Source organism: Acanthochromis polyacanthus, chromosome 17 (assembly GCF_021347895.1).
Source record: "Acanthochromis polyacanthus isolate Apoly-LR-REF ecotype Palm Island chromosome 17, KAUST_Apoly_ChrSc, whole genome shotgun sequence".
Classification (NCBI taxonomy): Eukaryota; Metazoa; Chordata; class Actinopteri; family Pomacentridae; genus Acanthochromis; species Acanthochromis polyacanthus.
The window spans coordinates 27,087,720-27,104,470 of NC_067129.1; the positions used below are offsets into that span (position 1 = coordinate 27,087,720).

Below are 16,751 nucleotides of genomic sequence, written 5' to 3' on the forward strand. Positions count from 1 at the left end.
CCACGAGAACGCTACACCAAGAGAACATTCTATGAACAGAATGTTCCACCAACAGAACACTACATCACAAGAATGTTCCACCACGAGAATGTTCCACCACGAGAACGTTCCACCAAGAGAACGCTACACCAACATCAAGAACCTCCAGACTCAGTGATCAGTTGATGTATTCTGAGTCCGAAAGACAAGAAAACTGGAAACTGGAACTGGAACTCTGTTCTTCGGGATCTTTGTTTTCCCTTCATGGAGAACAAACAACAGTAGAACTTGGAAACATTCAGTGAAGTACTGGAGTACTGGAGATGAGCTGCAGACGGTTCTGATCATCAGATGATTGATAAGCTTCTTCTTCTGTGGTTCTGCCAGGTTCTCTTCTGAAGAGCAGACAGAAATAGCAGATGGTTCCACACAAACACACACACACACGCACAACGTTCTGACGTCATTAATCTGATGAAGATGGTGATTTCTGATCGATAGAACAGGAAGCAGAACTCTCCGGGTCACGTGACTCGGTGCCTCCGCTAACAACATGGCTGCTGAGGATCTGCCGTCTGAATTTGACGTCGTCATTCTGGGCACAGGTATGCCTCCACCTGGTTATACCGCCTGTTCTGGTCCGGTCCGTGAGTCTGGGTGTTTCCCGGTCCGGTGGGACTCCGACTCGGTCCGTAGCGTCCCGGAATCCCGCTAAAATCCGCTATAAATGGTGGACCGCTGGGGTTAGCCAGGACGTTAGTTCGCAGCTAACGGCCAATGGTTTTCCAAGGGCAGCGGCTAGTAGCTAACGGCCAGGCTAACGTGTTAGCTCCCTAAGTCTGAAACATAAAGCAGAGATTCAGCTGCTGTCAGTAGTGTTAGCATCGGAGCTAACAGCTGTTATCAGCATAGTGTTAGCATCGGAGCTAACAGCTGCTATCAGCATAGTGGTAGAATCGGAGCTAACAGTTGCTGCACTGATAAATGATGTTTCCGAACTGCTACTTCGAGGCGACATGCTAAGCTAGTTCCGTTAGCTTTCCTTTTCAGCTGCTCATTCCGTTAGCCTGGAGCTAACGTTAGCTCTGTTCGCTTTACACCTTCTTCTATAGTCTTCCGGTCTGAGGTTCTGGTTCTCCTGGTCTGAGATTATAATGTTGTGGTTCTCTGATTGGTTGAGATTGTTCAGGTGATCAGCTAATGGATCAGCTGATTATTGATGAACTGATGATTGATTAGCTAATCATTCATCTATTGAAGCTGAACGTTTCCTCAAATCACTGCCTGTGTTTGTGTCATGTGACTGTCAGTCGTGTTCTCATTGGCTGACAGACTGTGTGTAAATCTGTTTCATTCTGCTATTGATCCTGTATTGATTATTAACGATTGATTATTGATTGTGTCCAGGTCTAGCTGAGTCTGTGGTGGCAGCAGCCTGTTCCAGAGTCGGACAGAGAGTTCTACACCTGGACAGGTGAGCCTCCTCCTGCTGCTACCGATAATCAATGAATGTTATTGATAATCAGTGACTGCTACTGATAATCCAGGACTGTTATTGATAATCAATAGCTGTTACTGATAGTCAGTGGCTGCTGTGTGTTTATTGATGTATGGACTGATTGATTATTGATTGGCTGCTGTATTGATTATTGATCGGCTGCCACATTGATTACTGATCGGCTGCCGTATTGATTACTGATCGGCTGCCGTATTGATTACTGATGGACTGCCGTATTGATTATTGATCTGCTGCCGTGTTGATTACTGATCGGCTGCCGTGTTGATTACTGATCGGCTGCCGTGTTGATTACTGATCTGCTGACATATTGATTACTGATTGGCTGCCGTATTGATTACTGATGGACTGCCATATTGATTACTGATCGGCTGCTGTATTGATTATTGGTCGGCTCTGTGTGTTCACAGGAGGAGCTACTACGCTGCTAACTGGGCTAGCTTCACCTTTAATGGCCTGCTCACCTGGATCCAGCAGCACCAGGTGAGTTCATTATTGTCACATCCTGCCAGACAGGTACAGCCTCCTCACTCACCTGTGTGTGTGTTGGTAGGAGGAGTCTCCACCAGAGGAGGTCCAGGATTGGTCGGGTCAGTTGGAGGAAGGGGATGAGCTAATCTACCTGTCCAACTCAGACCCCGCCTCCATCAGGAACCTGCAGGTGTTCTGCTACGCCAGGTAGCGTCTCATCATGTTCACCTGTTGTATGTTTTTGCCTGTGTGTGTTTAGTTATGTATCTCAATCCGTATGTTTGTGGTTGTGTGTAGTTGTGTATTGGTGCCGTGATAAACTCCGGTTCTTAATGTTCTCAGTGAAGAAGATGAGGAGGAGGAAGCAGACAGTCCAGGTCCTCCAGACACTACAGAAGAAGAAGAAGAAGAAGCTGTGAAGGAGACGTCAGAAACAGAATCTGCAGGTTTGGGATCAGTTGTTAAATTCAGATTTTATTTTTGAACGTGGATTTTATTTAACCCTTCCTGCCATTTTCTCCTGATTCCAGACTCTAAAGATGAAGAAAGGACCCACCAGGTGAGGAGGAACTTCATCACACCTGCTGCTCATCACCTCACAGCCATCAATGCTCACTTATTGTCTGTCCAATCACAGGCCGTCCACATAGAGGGGGAGGAGCCAGAGGCAGATCAGCCACGCCCCTCTGCTGCTCCCAGCCAATCGCAGCCAACCAGGAAGAAGATCAGCTACGCTCAGCTGGTGAAGGAAGGACGCAGGTTCAACATCGACTTGGTCTCCAAGGTAACGCTGTGTTTATGCTGTGTACAGAATGATGTAGTATGATATAATTAATTTAATATGTCATGTAGTATGATATAATGTAAAATAATATATTATGATGTAATATAGTATATAATGTAATAGATTGGAATATAATACATAATGCAATGTAATATAATAAAGTATAACAATATAATATAAAATATAATATAGTATAAGGTAATATAATATAGTCTAATCTAATATTATATAATATATAGCATCGTGTAATATAGGACAATATAAAAATATAGTATAGCATAATATAGCATAATACAATATAATATCATGTAATATAGTATGTTATAATATAACATAATATACTATGATATAATAGAATATAGTATAGTGTAATGTAGGACAATATAAAAATATAATATAATTAATTTAACATAATATTAAAACATGGTGGAAAAGGTTCAGTGCTTTTCATCATTCAGACATAGATGTATATTCAGACACAAACTAAAAATAAACATATCTGAGATTTAACTGTGATTGTCACATCTCATTACACATCTATCTCAGTGTATCAGAATATCTCACAATATTAGAATACCTCACTATAAATACTTCTGCTGAGGGGTAATAGCTGTCCAGGTTAGGGTACTACTGAGGGGTAATAGCTGTCCAGGTTGGGGTACTACTGAGGGGTAATAGATGTCCAGGGTGGGGTAGTACTGAGGGGTAATAGATGTCCAGGTTGGGGTACTACTGAGGGGTAATAGCTGTCCAGGTTAGGGTACTACTGAGGGGTAATAGCTGTCCAGGTTAGGGTACTACTGAGGGGTAATAGCTGTCCAGGTTGGGGTACTACTGAGGGGTAATAGATGTCCAGGTTAGGGTACTACTGAGGGGTAATAGATGTCCAGGTTGGGGTACTACTGAGGGGTAATAGATGTCCAGGTTAGGGTAGTACTGAGGGGTAATAGATGTCCAGGTTGGGGTACTACTGAGGGGTAATAGCTGTCCAGGTTAGGGTACTACTGAGGGGTAATAGCTGTCCAGGTTGGGGTACTACTGAGGGGTAATAGATGTCCAGGTTAGGGTACTACTGAGGGGTAATAGATGTCCAGGTTGGGGTACTACTGAGGGGTAATAGATGTCCAGGTTAGGGTACTACTGAGGGGTAATAGATGTCCATGTTGGGGTACTACTGAGGGGTAATAGCTGTCCAAGTTGGGGTCAATAATATATCCAGTTTATATTCTAGTTACCTGAGGTACACCTGTCTAGTCCCGTGTGATGTCATCGACATCTTTAATTATCTGAAACACTTTTTTATCTCTGGGTGAAAACAGTTTAACCAAACTCAGTATCAGGTACGACTGGTACGACCATTTATAAAGAGTAGACGCTGCATCGACCGCTATTGGGGCTGACAAGCGGTGGGGCCGCCATCTTGGTCCGGTCATCCGCTCCTCTCAGCGCAGTTTGACAGCGCATTTAATCTATCTTAACTGAATATTAAACTGATTTTCACGCGTTTTTTATTTTTATTTTTTTGCTGCAAACGTCATACATGTAGCTATGATACAGGACAAATAGTTCAGCGTATTTTAATATTCATAGCGGGATTAGCAGTAATAGAATATTCTGATATTCAGCTCGACTGTAGACAGGTATTTTGCAAACACTGTAAACACACACACACTAATAAATGTTAGAGAAGCAGATAATGGCATTAAAGTCAATTATTTTAATAATTTGAAGAGACAATATATGATTACGCTATATTAGAGATAGACCGATTATCGGCAACGATATCTGGGTTTAGCCGATTATCGACAAAACGCAGATAATCGGCCGATATGACTTAAAACTGGGTTATTTTGGCGTTTTTGCCGCAGTGTCTCCTTTTTTTCTTCTCCTGCCGCGCTCCCTCGTGCTCCCCGCCCCGCTCTGCTATCTCTCTCCCTTCTTCACTCTCCGGCTCTTCCCAAGAGCAAAGCTTCATCTGATTGGTCACACACAGAGGGCTGACAGCCAATCAGAGCTACCGCTGAGGGCACAGCATTCGTGGGCGGTCCTGCCGAGTGCTGCTCGGTCTGAGAGTCGCAGACAGCGGGAAAGGAGAGAGGCTGGTTTCACAGATCGAGGAAACTTTGTTTGCTAACGGTAAGTTAAGGCAGCAAACTCTCCCAAAATGTCATAAACAACAATAAACAACAACAATGCCCGAAACATCCAAGCACGTTCACCTGAGTTGAACCATTTTGCACCTCTCTGTTAATAAGACGGAGCTAAGCCAAACGCATCACGAACTGAGCCCGTGGACTGTATTTACATGTGACACCGTACAGTTCGAAGGACTGAATTAGAGCCACCACAGTTCAGATGTGTCGTATGAAACATTTTTGTCCTGTGGCTTCGCATTACTGCAGAAAGAGGATGGCCCTGCGCACCTCTCTGAGTCCTTTTTCCTCTCCACTTATAAACTTATAAACGCAACAGTGCCATGCGGTGTCATTCAACATTATTTTAGGCTGTATCTTACTCCTCCCAAACGTCTCCAAACTGCTTTATTTAACCCTTTAAGAGTTCAACACGGTGCTCAGTGATAAATAATGTGACCAATAGATGAACAATTCAGCATGAGCTCAGTCACAGAGGAGTGTGAAAAGTATAAAAGATAGCACTCAGGAAGAAAACTGTAGGGCAACTTCCACGTTTTTGGAGGTTTAAAGAGAAGCATGTTCAGAGGCTACTTTATAAGTTTAAAAAGTAAAGGTATTTCACACAGATATTTTTAAAACTATTCAATCCACGACCAAATCAGACCTAACCAAAACTCAACCAGTAATTCATGAGTACTGCTGGACTAAAACTAGGGGTTAACCAGGAGTAGAAATTAAGATACAAATTAAAGTAATGAACTAAAAGCAAAGTAGCCTAGTTTTGAAATGCCGGGTCTCTGCTATCAGTTACTGTTAAAATATTAGTTATACATTGTAACAATAACAATATTTGATAACACATTTAATTCCACATCGTCTTGTTTGATTTTCCAGGCCTGGTTTAATATTTGGTTAGACCATGTAAAATTCAACTTTAGTTCTGTCTTAACCCTTTAAGCTTCAGTGTACCGCCGGCGGTACACCTACTAATTTGCATAGGAATTTAAAGAATGTCCAAAGGCTGCAAACGCGATTATACAAACACTATACACCGATGGAAAGCTTAGATTCTCATGAATCCGCCGGTATAAACCACTTTCAGATGCGATTACCACAGCGGGTGAGAAAAACACATTTGTCCGACAAAAACAAATATTCATCCATCCGTTCTCTATACACGGCTTCAAAGCACACAACGCGACTCACATTTCCGGGTTTGTTATTACACACACAAAAAAAGATTCCACAAAAAACGGCCATAATCCAACCTTTTACATCCAGATGACACAAGCCAGTAAACTATTTTGTCCAAAACATGTCCTGAAGTCGGTATAAAATCCCCGAATCGGTCGTTTTCAAGGAAATGCACCTCCCGATGCGCGTCCAATATTCCCCGTATTTTTCGTAATTTTTTTTATTTAAAAATAGAATATTAGCGATTTTTTGTACTGAAAACGGCTGGAATTGACTGAAGCTTAAAGGGTTAATATGTATTATGTACCTAATTAGATAATAATAATAAACAAAATCTACATAATGATAAATAAACTGAAGTACTCTATCACAATGTGGCCCCCCTCATAACTCTTGCTTTTTTCAAACCTTTATACAGATGGACAAAGCAAAAAGTGCAGTATGGAAGCATTACAGTCAACCATCATCAGGAAAGGCAGTCTGCAAAGAATGCAACGAAAATGTAAGCATGGGATCAACAATAGGGAGAACCAAAAATACTTCAAACCTGTGGTCCCATCTTAGGACTCATCATCCCGAGTTGTATCAAGAATTACAGAAGAAACAGGAACCTGAAACTCATCAGGATGCGGCAACTTCAGCTCAGCCTACAATTGAAGAAATGTTTAACAAACAAAGAAAGTGGTCCAAGTCAGATGACAGGTCGAAACTAATGGACAAACTTATCCTAGAGATGATAGTCACTGATAACCAACCATTCACAGTGGTATCTGATGTTGGCTTTAAACGCCTCATGGCTGCAGCTGAGCCAAGATACGCACTCAAAAGTGACAAGTACTACCTTACTGAAAAGCTGAAAGACGTTCACCAGAAGGTCGTGGACAAGATCAAATCCCTGATTAAACCCGAAAATGCTGGCCACTCCCTCTCCTTCACCACAGACTGTTGGTCTGGGAATACTGAGTCTTTAATGAGCCTGACATGCCATTACATTGACGCAGGATGGTCAAGAAAGCAGGTTGTCTTAAATACAAGAGCAATGCATGGATCTCACACGGGGGAATACCTAAAAGAAACATCACTTACTGTGCTTGAGTACTGGAACATAAACAAAGACCGTGTAGCACTTGTCCTTCAAGATAGTGGAGCAAATATAGTGAAGGGATTGAGGCTCAGTGAACTCCCAGACCTTAGCTGCACAGCACACACCTTGCAACTTGTGGTGAATGATGGCTTGACAAGTCAAAGAGCAGTTACAGATGTCATTGCAATTCTTAAGAGGTGTGCCACACACTTTCACCACTCCATTCTGGCCAAACAACGTTTGCGAAAAATTCAAGGGGAACTTGGCTTGCCAGAGCACAGCATAATTCAGGCTGTTCCAACAAGATGGAATTCAATGCTCCACATGCTGCAAAGAATGCAAGAGCAAAAGCGTGCTCTTACAATCTACAGTGGTGAACATGGAGGATTTGCAGCTCTCACAGCTGAGCAGTGGGACCTTGTCTCAAATTTAATTGAAACACTGCTTCCAATTGAAGAAGTAACACTGGAAGTAAGCCACAGCAACTCCTCTGCATCGTGCATAATTCCAAGCCTGACTGTGCTCAAGATGCTTTTCCAGAATGATGAAGGGCCCAACACAAGAGGCATTAGAACACTAAGGCAAACTATGAAGGAGAGTCTGGACAAGCGCTTCTCCAAAATCAAAGACACCAAAATTGTGGTGCTGGCCTGTCTCTTAGATCCTCGTTATAAGAGTCATGCATTTTCCTCTGCCACCACCTTGAGCAAAGCCAAAAGATGGTTGCAAGAAGAAGACGCGTCCACACAAGAGACCACTCAGAGCGAGCATGCTGCTACAGAGGGTTCAAGCAAGGAGGAACAGTGTGCAGCAACTGAAACACAGGAGAATGAACCCCCCCAAAAAAGCAACAAAGAGTACACATATCTTACCGCAGTCGCATCGATGAGATGTTCACTTTTCTGTTGGCATCTCACACTGGTGACCAGCTGGCTACTGTTGAAGATGAGTTACATCTGTATCTCAAGGAGCCTGTCATTGACAGGCGTAAAGAAGATCCACTCCAGTGGTGGAAACGAAATGAAGGACGCTTCAAGATACTTGCAAAACACGCAAGAAAGTTTTTCTGTGCACCACCTTCTAAAGTCCCAAGTGAGCGTCTCTTCAGTGAAGTCTCCACAGTCTGTGACAACAAGAGAAGTCGTCCGACTGGAGAGCATGCGGACCAACTTTGTTTTTTGCATCATAATCTGGTGCTGCGCAATTGGAACTATTGAACTTGCTTATGTAAAAATTTCATTTGTTTCTATTCTCTTTGCTTTGGGGTCAAGCACCTATATGTACCTAAGTTATTCAAGTTTTCAGTTAACTTAAGTTATTTAAGTTTTCTGCTTTCTTTTTAAGTTATTTAAGTTATTTTGGTTTCTTAAACTTACATTTTTACAGACGTGTTAAGATGTTTATGTTCACAAAATATTTGCATAAAGAAACTTAAAAATGTTTTAGTGTTTGAGATGATACTTTTGACACCAATATTTTCCTTTTTAAAGCAAGTAAATATCGGTTTCAAATATCGGTTATCGGCCGACTTGACCACCGATAATCGGTATCGGTCTATCTCTACGCTATATATACATATATAAACAAAATGCTGACTAATGAACACATATTTCTATATAAAACAATAGATAGAAGTTATATATCAGAGAAAATGAATATATATAAATCATAGATGGAGTATCAACATCATTCACATATATATATATATATATATATATATATATATAAAATACATAAAAGTTCTATATCAGAGAAAATCATACTACATATATAAATCATGTATGGAATATCAATATAATCAATATATCAGAAAACATAATATATATAAATTATATCTGGAGTACTAATATCAGTATATCAGAGAAAATTATATAAATCATATTATCGACTGTCAATATAATTTATACATATATATTAAAAAAGATATATCAAAAAAGATTATACATATATATATATATACATATATAGTTTTGTATAGAAATGTGTTCATTAGTCAGTATTTTGTTTATATATGTATATATAGCGAAATCATATGTTGTCTCTTCAAATTATTAAAATAATTGGCTTTACTGCCATTATCTGCTTCTCTAACATATATTAGTGTGTGTGTGTTTACAGTGTTTGCAAAATACCTGTCTACAGTCGAGCTTAATGTCAGAATATTCTATTACTGTTAATCCCTCTATGAATATTAAAATACGCTGAACTATTTGTCCTGTATCATAGCCACATGTATGACGTTTGCAGCAAAAAATAAAAACGCGTGAAAATCAGTTTAATATTCAGAGTTAAGATGGATTAAATGCGCTGTCATACAGCGCTAAGTGGAGCGGGTGCCCGGACCAAGATGGCGGCCGTATTTCTCGCTGCGCAGCACCCCGAGCGGCGTCTACTCTTTATTATGTCTATGGGTATGACTATCAGGTAAGACTTATCATCACCGCTGTGGTGTTGACATGGAGACGTCACAGAGACGGTTCTCAGCCAATCGTATCGCTCCCTGTGACCTGCTGATGTCTGACTGGCTGCTAAACTGACTCCTCCCCCTTCTGCAGGTCATGTATTCTCGCGGCTCATTGGTCGATCTGCTCATCAAATCAAACGTCAGTCGCTACGCAGAGTTCAAAAACGTCACCAGGATACTGACATATCGCCACGGCAACGTGGAGCAGGTCTGTTCACCTGTCTATCTGTTTACCTGTCCATTTGTTTATCTACCTACCTGTCTGTCTACCCATCTGTCTTTCTACCTACCCGTCTGTCTGTCTACCTACCTGTCTACCTACCCGTCTGTCTCGCAGGTGCCCTGCAGCAGAGCTGATGTGTTTGCCAGTCGCCACCTGTCTGTCTATCTACTACCAGTCTGTCTACCTACCTACCCGTCTGTCTATCTACCTACCTGTCTGTCTATCTACCTACCTATCTGTCTACCTGCCTACCCTTCTGTCTATCTACCTACCTGTCTGTCTATCTACCTACCTGTCTGTCTATCTACCTACCTATCTGTCTATCTACCTACCTATCTGTCTATCTACCTGCCTGTCTGTCTATCTACCTGTCTGTCTATCTACCTACCTGTCTGTCTATCTACCTACCTGTCTGTCTGTCTACCTGTCTGTCTCGCAGGTGCCCTGCAGCAGAGCTGATGTGTTTGCCAGTCGCCAGCTGTCTGTGGTTGAAAAGAGGAAGTTGATGCGTTTCCTGACGTCGTGTGTGGAGGAGACGGAAGAGCATCAAGGTGAGACGTCGCCTGTCCACCTGCTGACATCATCAGGACCTTCCTCGGGGCATTGTTGGTACTGAAGTCTCGTTTGTCCCCTTCCTTCTAGCCTACAGCGGTCGGCCGTACGTGGAGTTTCTGCGCGACCAGCAGCTGGGCGACAACCTGCAGCACTTCCTGCTTCACTCCATTGCCATGGTGACAGAGGACACACCCACAGAGCAGGGGCTCGCCTCCACGCGTCACTTCCTGCGCTGCCTGGGTCGCTACGGCAACACACCATTCCTGTTTCCTGTCTATGGACTGGGAGAGATTCCTCAGTGTTTCTGTAGGTAAGAACCTGTCTGTCTGTAACCTGTCTTCTGTAACCTGTCTGTCTGTTACCTGTCTGCATTAGCACTACAATATTTGTCAGTATCAGTACCATAGTATCAGTACTGCAGTATCAATAGTACAGTGTCAGCACTACAGTATCATTACTGCTGTGGATCCCCAGGGACAGGTTGACGGTCGTCATGGAGACGCTGCTGTCTCATCAGAGCAGGTCATGAATAATAATGAGGGGGTGTCGCCCAGGGCTCGGCTCATTTACATATGAGATGATGGCGGATATTACTCTGTTCAGTTTTCTGGATCCTGAATGCCTCCAAATAGATCTGTGCTGTGTTCAAAGACCCAGCAGCAGCAGCTCAGAGCTTCATTAGCTGCCATCACACACCAGGGGGCGCTGCAGAGAGCCTTTCACGGGCTCTCTGCAGCTGTTTAGACAAAATACTTCAGTGACATTAGCAGATCTTTAGGTGGAGTTTGGAGCAGATTAGAAAATAACGCTTCGATATCGATCATCAGTGTTAGCATACTAGCTGATGGTAAGCTAGCTAATGCTAAACTACCTGATGCTAAACTAGCAGATCTTTAGATGGAGTTTGGAGCAGATTAGAAAATAACGCTTCGGTATCGATCATCAGTGTTAGCGTGCTAGCAGATACTAAACTAGCTGATGCTAAACTAGCTAATGCAAAAATAGCTGATGCTAAATTAGCCAAATTCTAAATTAGCAGATCTTTGAATGGAGTTTGAAGCAGATCACAAAATAAATGCTTCGATACCCATCGTCAGCATTAGCTTGCTACCTGATGCTAAACTAGCTGATGCTAAACTAGCAGATCTTTAGATGGAGTTTGGAGCAGATTAGAAAATAACGCTTCAGTATCGATCATCAGTGTTAGCATGCTAGCAAATAGTAAATTAGCTGATGCTAAACTAGCCGATGCTAAATTAGCAGGTCTTTGAATGCAGTTTGGAGCAGATTACAAAATAAATGCTTCGATACTTATCGTCAGCGTTAGCTTGCTACCTTAAGCTAAACTAGCTAATTTCTGAGGCTGGAGGCTGTAGACAGTTTAACGGTGAGACGCCACGCCAGTGTTTCCCCTGGGTTGAAACGGCTGTGAGGTGGTGGGGTGTAGGCAAGGGCCAAAGGCATCGGCGAGCGCCGCAGGTGCGAAGCAACTAGGGGGTTCCGGGGGCATGCCCCCCCATGGAAAAATTTTGAAAATCAAGATGCAAAATGGGGCATTCTGGCACAATTTGGAGCACATTTTGTTGTATTTGTAGCCATTTCCAAAAACTAAATTAAATAAAATGTTCATGTTTCTTTTCTAAAAATCAGTGATAGGGAGAAAATATGACAAATATAAACCCACTTGTCCTTGCGATCAAAACATGTCAACTAGTCCAGTCTGTTATATTCTGGTCAGATTTCCACAAGCCATTCCTAAATGCCACATCAGTTCTTATTACACATTTGAAAAAGATGACAAAGGACTTGAATCTGGAATCAAGTGGTGACTTTTACTTTTTTCTAAAAACAACTACATGTTAGGCACCAAATTCCCACTTCATTTTTATTTATAATAAAAAGGTTATGCCATGACCTTCATTTTACTTAAAAATGTGAAAGAAAACTTCAACTCTGGGTTAACAACTGGTTTTCTGAAGGAGTTAGTTCTGTTTTCAAAACTGTTACCTCTTTGAACACAGAACTAACTTCTTTAGAATACCAGTTGTTAACCTTGAGTTAGAACACATAATTTTGCACTGTGATATGTGTCAGGCAGCTGAATTAAAGACTTTAAGTAAACATTCTTAAAAATACAAACACCAAATTTGAACACATGCTCTCTTTATTACATGAGGCAAATCAAATATAAGTGGGGATTGATGTTGAAGTCCCCTGCAGATGTGGCAGCCCTAGGTGGAGCACTTCACTCTTCTGTTAGGCTTTCTTTGACAGAAAGCCCTAAAGACAGTTTCTTCATTAGAATGATCGATATACATAGACATACACGACCGACATTTGAAACACGAACTCGCGGGATGTCATAGAGAACTGAGTGTTACCGACCAACAGGGATGTGTCTGCTGTCTTCACCCATGGTGAGAAAAGGCTGCCATTCTGTTGATTTCAGCGGCGAATATACCGGACTTATGTGTCAATGCTTTCTAATATTTAGCATTACTTTTTTTTTTTTTTGGTGCGGACCAGTGAGGCGGCAATGTCGGCAAAATTGTAATGAGGAGGTAGTCTGTACCAGCGAGGCGGCCCGCCTCGTCGGTCATATAGGAGGGGAAACACTGCCACACAGCCATGTTACCGTGACGACGGCTAAAGGTCATGTGACAGATGACACACACCTTCATATAGTTCATGCTTTGTTTGGTTTTAATCACGGACCTGTGTGTGTTTTTAATTAACACACGCTGACAGATTGTTGTACTTCTGAGGACCTCTCATTGACTTCCATTCATTCTCTACTCACCAGATTTTAATCTCTGAAGTCGAATGTTTCACCTTTCAGGGAACGATTACTGTCGTTATTCTCTGGATGAACCAATCAGCTGCTGGCTCTCTGAAATGTCAGATAATGTTTCCTCAGATGTCCCGTTTACTGTCTGAAAGAAACCAGAAAAGATTGACGTTTGAGTGCCTGCTGTCGGATATTTGGCTTCGTTTTAAAGCCTCCAGAAAGCACATTAAAGTGTTTTTTCTCTTCATGTCTGAATGTTTTATTCCAGTCTTATTACTTTTTATGCACTTAATATTTTTAATTAAGCAGTTTTAGTAAAGTTTGTTGAGGCTGTTGGATATAATTTAATGAATAATTCTCTCTGGTTGCCTTCACATGTTTCACAAAATATTATAGTATATCAACTTTGTAATTTATTGATATATTTGTCAGACATTTTTGTGTCTTGTTTTTCTCATTTTGTGTTCAGTTTTTGCCATTTTGTGTCTCTTTTTTGTCATTTTGTTTTGTTTTTGTCATTTTGTACCATGTTTTTGTTGTTCTTTTTAATTTTCTTTGCATTTCATTCATATCTTGTGGACATTTTCTTGATAATTTTTGGAATCTCCTATTTCTGTTTTGTCTTTTTAATTCTATTTTTGTGACATTTGACAGATTTTTTTCAATTTTATTAACTTCTTATAAATATATATATATATATATATATATATCTTTTGTGGCATTTCCTTGTTTTGTGTTATTTGTTATCTTTTAAATGTTTTGTTATTTTTGAGGATGTTCATTTTGATACATTTTTTAGTTTAATTCCTTTAATTTTTACCAGCGTTACTTAGATCTTTTTTTGTGTTGTAGATTTTTCAGATGTTTCTTACCTTTCTTGAACGTCCTCAGGTCTCCATAATGCTGCCGTGGATAGAAGCGTGTCCTCACGTTAGCAACACACACACACCCTCGCTGTGTGTGTCGACCTTTTCCACGCTGTTCGTTAACGAGCCCTTTGATTTATGAAGCGAGTCGTAATTTCATTATGTTCTTAACCCCGTCAGCCCCAGAACCTGCCGGCAGCCCTGAATGTCGCGTTATCTCTAAAAAATCACCACAGCGACTCCATTTATCAGCCAGAAACTGTGGAAACAAGAAGAACAGGAAGACTTTAATATTTCAGACGGCGCTTGAACTCATCTTGTTTGAGTTCTGTTCGGGAAAAGAACCAAATCTGAGCTTAAAGTCGTAATGTTTTATGACCTGATAACCTGAACCCACACAAAACGACCAAAACTCAACACAAAATGACAATAATGAAACACAAAGCAACAAAAATGAGACAAAATGACACAAATGAGACACAAAATGACCAAAGCAAGACGCAACATGAGTAAAAACGAAACAAAAAAACAGACGACGAGACTGAGAGGAAATCAAAGCTACTAGATGAATAAATAAATGCAGCATGGCTCAGAAACAGTGAACAGAGGATCTAGAAGTTGGAGATCCATCCAGCATGGAGAAACATCTACAGATGATGAGCAGAGTAGAGAGGAGACATGGAGATAGAAGAACATCTACAGGATGAGGAGACATTTAAACATGATGAAATGTCACAGTTTTAAGTTCAGATTTCGTTCATTTTTGTGCAGCTGGAAGTAGAAAATCTGATGTTTTTCTTCTTTTCACACTTTCAGGCTGATAGATTCTAAACCTTCATTGTGCTGCAGCAGACAACAACACAACAAAATGATGGAATAAACGGACAAATAAATACAGTTATGTTGGTGATGTCCTTTCCTCTTTTGAAAAATCAGTTGAACCTCTTGTAGAGGCTGTGAAACTGAATAACTAACACTGCATCTGCTGATTGTCCACCTGAGTCCTCTTAAAGCAGGGCGTCCACACACTGCAGCTGCTGATTGTCCATCCTGAGTCCTCTTAAAGCAGGGCGTCCACACACTGCAGCTGCTGATTGTCCATCCTGAGTCCTCTTAAAGCAGGGCGTCCACACACTGCAGGTGCTGATTGTCCACCCGAGTCCTCTTTAAACAGGGCGTCCACACACTGCAGCTGCTGATTGTCCATCCTGAGTCCTCTTAAAGCAGGGCGTCCACACGCTGCAGCTGCTGATTGTCCATCCTGAGTCCTCTTAAAGCAGGGCGTCCACACACTGCAGGTGCTGATTGTCCACCCGAGTCCTCTTTAAACAGGGCGTCCACACACTGCAGCTGCTGTTTGTCCATCACTGACTGTGTCCTCTGCAGGGTGTCCGCACACTGCAGGTGCTCGCTGCTGATGGGCTGACATGTGCTCACCTGTTCTTACAGGATGAGTGCTGTGTTTGGAGGAATCTACTGTCTGCGACACTCGCTGCTCTGCCTGCTGCTGGACACGCCCTCCAACAGGTACACTTCCTGTTTACCCCGTGACAAAGACTCCTGAGCTGTGATTGGACAATAATTTATGCAGTCGATAAAATATTGCATTTGTGGATAAAATGAGCCTCTTTATCATTGTCATACTTTGTTAGCATAGCATGTTAGCATTAACCCATCAGCAAAGGCTAGCTAGCCTTCACCTGTAAACATTTATTTGTTAGCATTAGATTCTTAGCATTAGACTGTTTGTGTTTGCATCGTAGCATTAGCTTGTTCACATTAGCCTCTCAGCACATGCCAGCTGGTCTTCACCTGTAAACATTTATGTGTTAGCGTTAGATTCTCAGCATTAGCCTGCTAGTATTTGAATCATAGCATTAGCTTGTTAGCATTTGCCTGTTAGTCTTTGCTTGTAAACATTTACCTGTTGGCATTAGATTCTTCGCATTAGCCTGGTAATATTTGCAGCGTAGCATTTGCTTGTTAGCATTTGCCCCTGAACACAGGCTAGCTAGTCTTCGCCTGTTAACATTAGCCTGTTAACGTTTGATTCTTAGCATTAGCCTGTTAGTATTCGTGTTGTAACATTAGCTTGTTAGCATTAGCCCCTCAGCACAGGCCACCCAGTCTTTACCTGTAAACCTTTGCCTGTTGGCTTTGGTCAGTTAGTCTTCGCCTGTAACATTTACCTGTTAGCATTAGACTTTTAGCATTTGTTTGATAGTATTTGTCTCTAAATGTTAGCCTGTTAGCTTTAATATGTAGCAATGGCCTTAGTGTTTGCCACTAGCATTAGCTTTTTAGCTTTTGCCTGTTAGCTTTAGCCCCTAACATTAGCTAAGAGGCTAGTACAGGTCCATTTAAAGGAGCATTCAGGTTTCCTGCTTCAAACAGTTTTGATTTTAGTTATCCTTTTATCTGACAATAAGTTTATTAATCAATTTCCAGTCAGAAAATGGAGCTGAGGTTTGGTTGAAAAAACAAGATTTTTAGTTATCAGCGACTTAAAATACAAACTGAAGTCGTCCTTTTAACATTTATTATGTTCTGTTAGTAGTTATTTAAATACTGACTGAATATCTGTTGATTATTTAATTCTTTCATTATGATTGTATTTTTCATTTTATTTTGTCTTTTATTCAGTTCATGGTGATTTAAAATGAAACTAAAATCCTCAGTTACTGGTTGATTT

At 41.3% G+C, this 16,751-nt stretch overlaps 2 protein-coding genes across 52 annotated transcripts in view; both read left to right on the forward strand.

The window, feature by feature from the left end:
* The first annotated feature begins 444 nt into the window (after positions 1–444).
* The window catches only part of chm (CHM Rab escort protein), a 29,956-nt gene continuing 13,649 nt past the window's right edge, over positions 445–16,751 (forward strand). The window contains exons 1-11 of one of the 2 annotated variants that reach the window (XM_022213659.2): positions 445–584; positions 1,387–1,453; positions 1,906–1,978; positions 2,049–2,173; positions 2,309–2,412; positions 2,497–2,525; positions 2,604–2,750; positions 9,719–9,835; positions 10,290–10,401; positions 10,493–10,715; positions 15,509–15,586. In XM_022213659.2, coding sequence (XP_022069351.1) covers positions 533–584; positions 1,387–1,453; positions 1,906–1,978; positions 2,049–2,173; positions 2,309–2,412; positions 2,497–2,525; positions 2,604–2,750; positions 9,719–9,835; positions 10,290–10,401; positions 10,493–10,715; positions 15,509–15,586 — 1,127 coding nt within the window. In that variant the 5' untranslated portion in view covers positions 445–532. Of the gene's footprint in view, positions 585–1,386; positions 1,454–1,905; positions 1,979–2,048; positions 2,174–2,308; positions 2,413–2,496; positions 2,751–9,718; positions 9,836–10,289; positions 10,402–10,492; positions 10,716–15,508; positions 15,587–16,751 lie in introns of both variants that reach the window. The other variant, XM_022213660.2, reaches the window with a different exon arrangement.
* Positions 2,759–9,436, forward strand: LOC127530549 (zinc finger BED domain-containing protein 4-like). Of its 50 annotated transcripts, none has more exons than XM_051937601.1 (5): positions 2,759–3,470; positions 3,573–3,640; positions 3,709–3,742; positions 3,845–4,886; positions 6,498–9,436. In XM_051937601.1, the coding sequence occupies exon 5, from the start codon at positions 6,498–6,500 to the stop codon at positions 8,475–8,477; it is 1,980 nt and encodes a 659-aa protein (XP_051793561.1). In that variant the 5' UTR covers positions 2,759–3,470; positions 3,573–3,640; positions 3,709–3,742; positions 3,845–4,886; the 3' UTR covers positions 8,478–9,436. The 50 variants fall into 50 exon arrangements, with proteins under 50 accessions (XP_051793561.1, XP_051793516.1, XP_051793535.1 ...); XM_051937591.1 differs by adding an exon at positions 3,641–3,674 and having other exon boundaries at positions 3,390–3,606; XM_051937590.1 differs by lacking the exon at positions 3,709–3,742 and adding exons at positions 3,641–3,674; positions 3,743–3,810 and having other exon boundaries at positions 3,390–3,606.

Bases quoted from the DNA above. Each gene is read 5' to 3' on its own strand.
- LOC127530549 (XM_051937550.1), top strand. From the start codon at position 6,498: ATGGACAAAGCAAAAAGTGCAGTATGGAAGCATTACAGTCAACCATCA.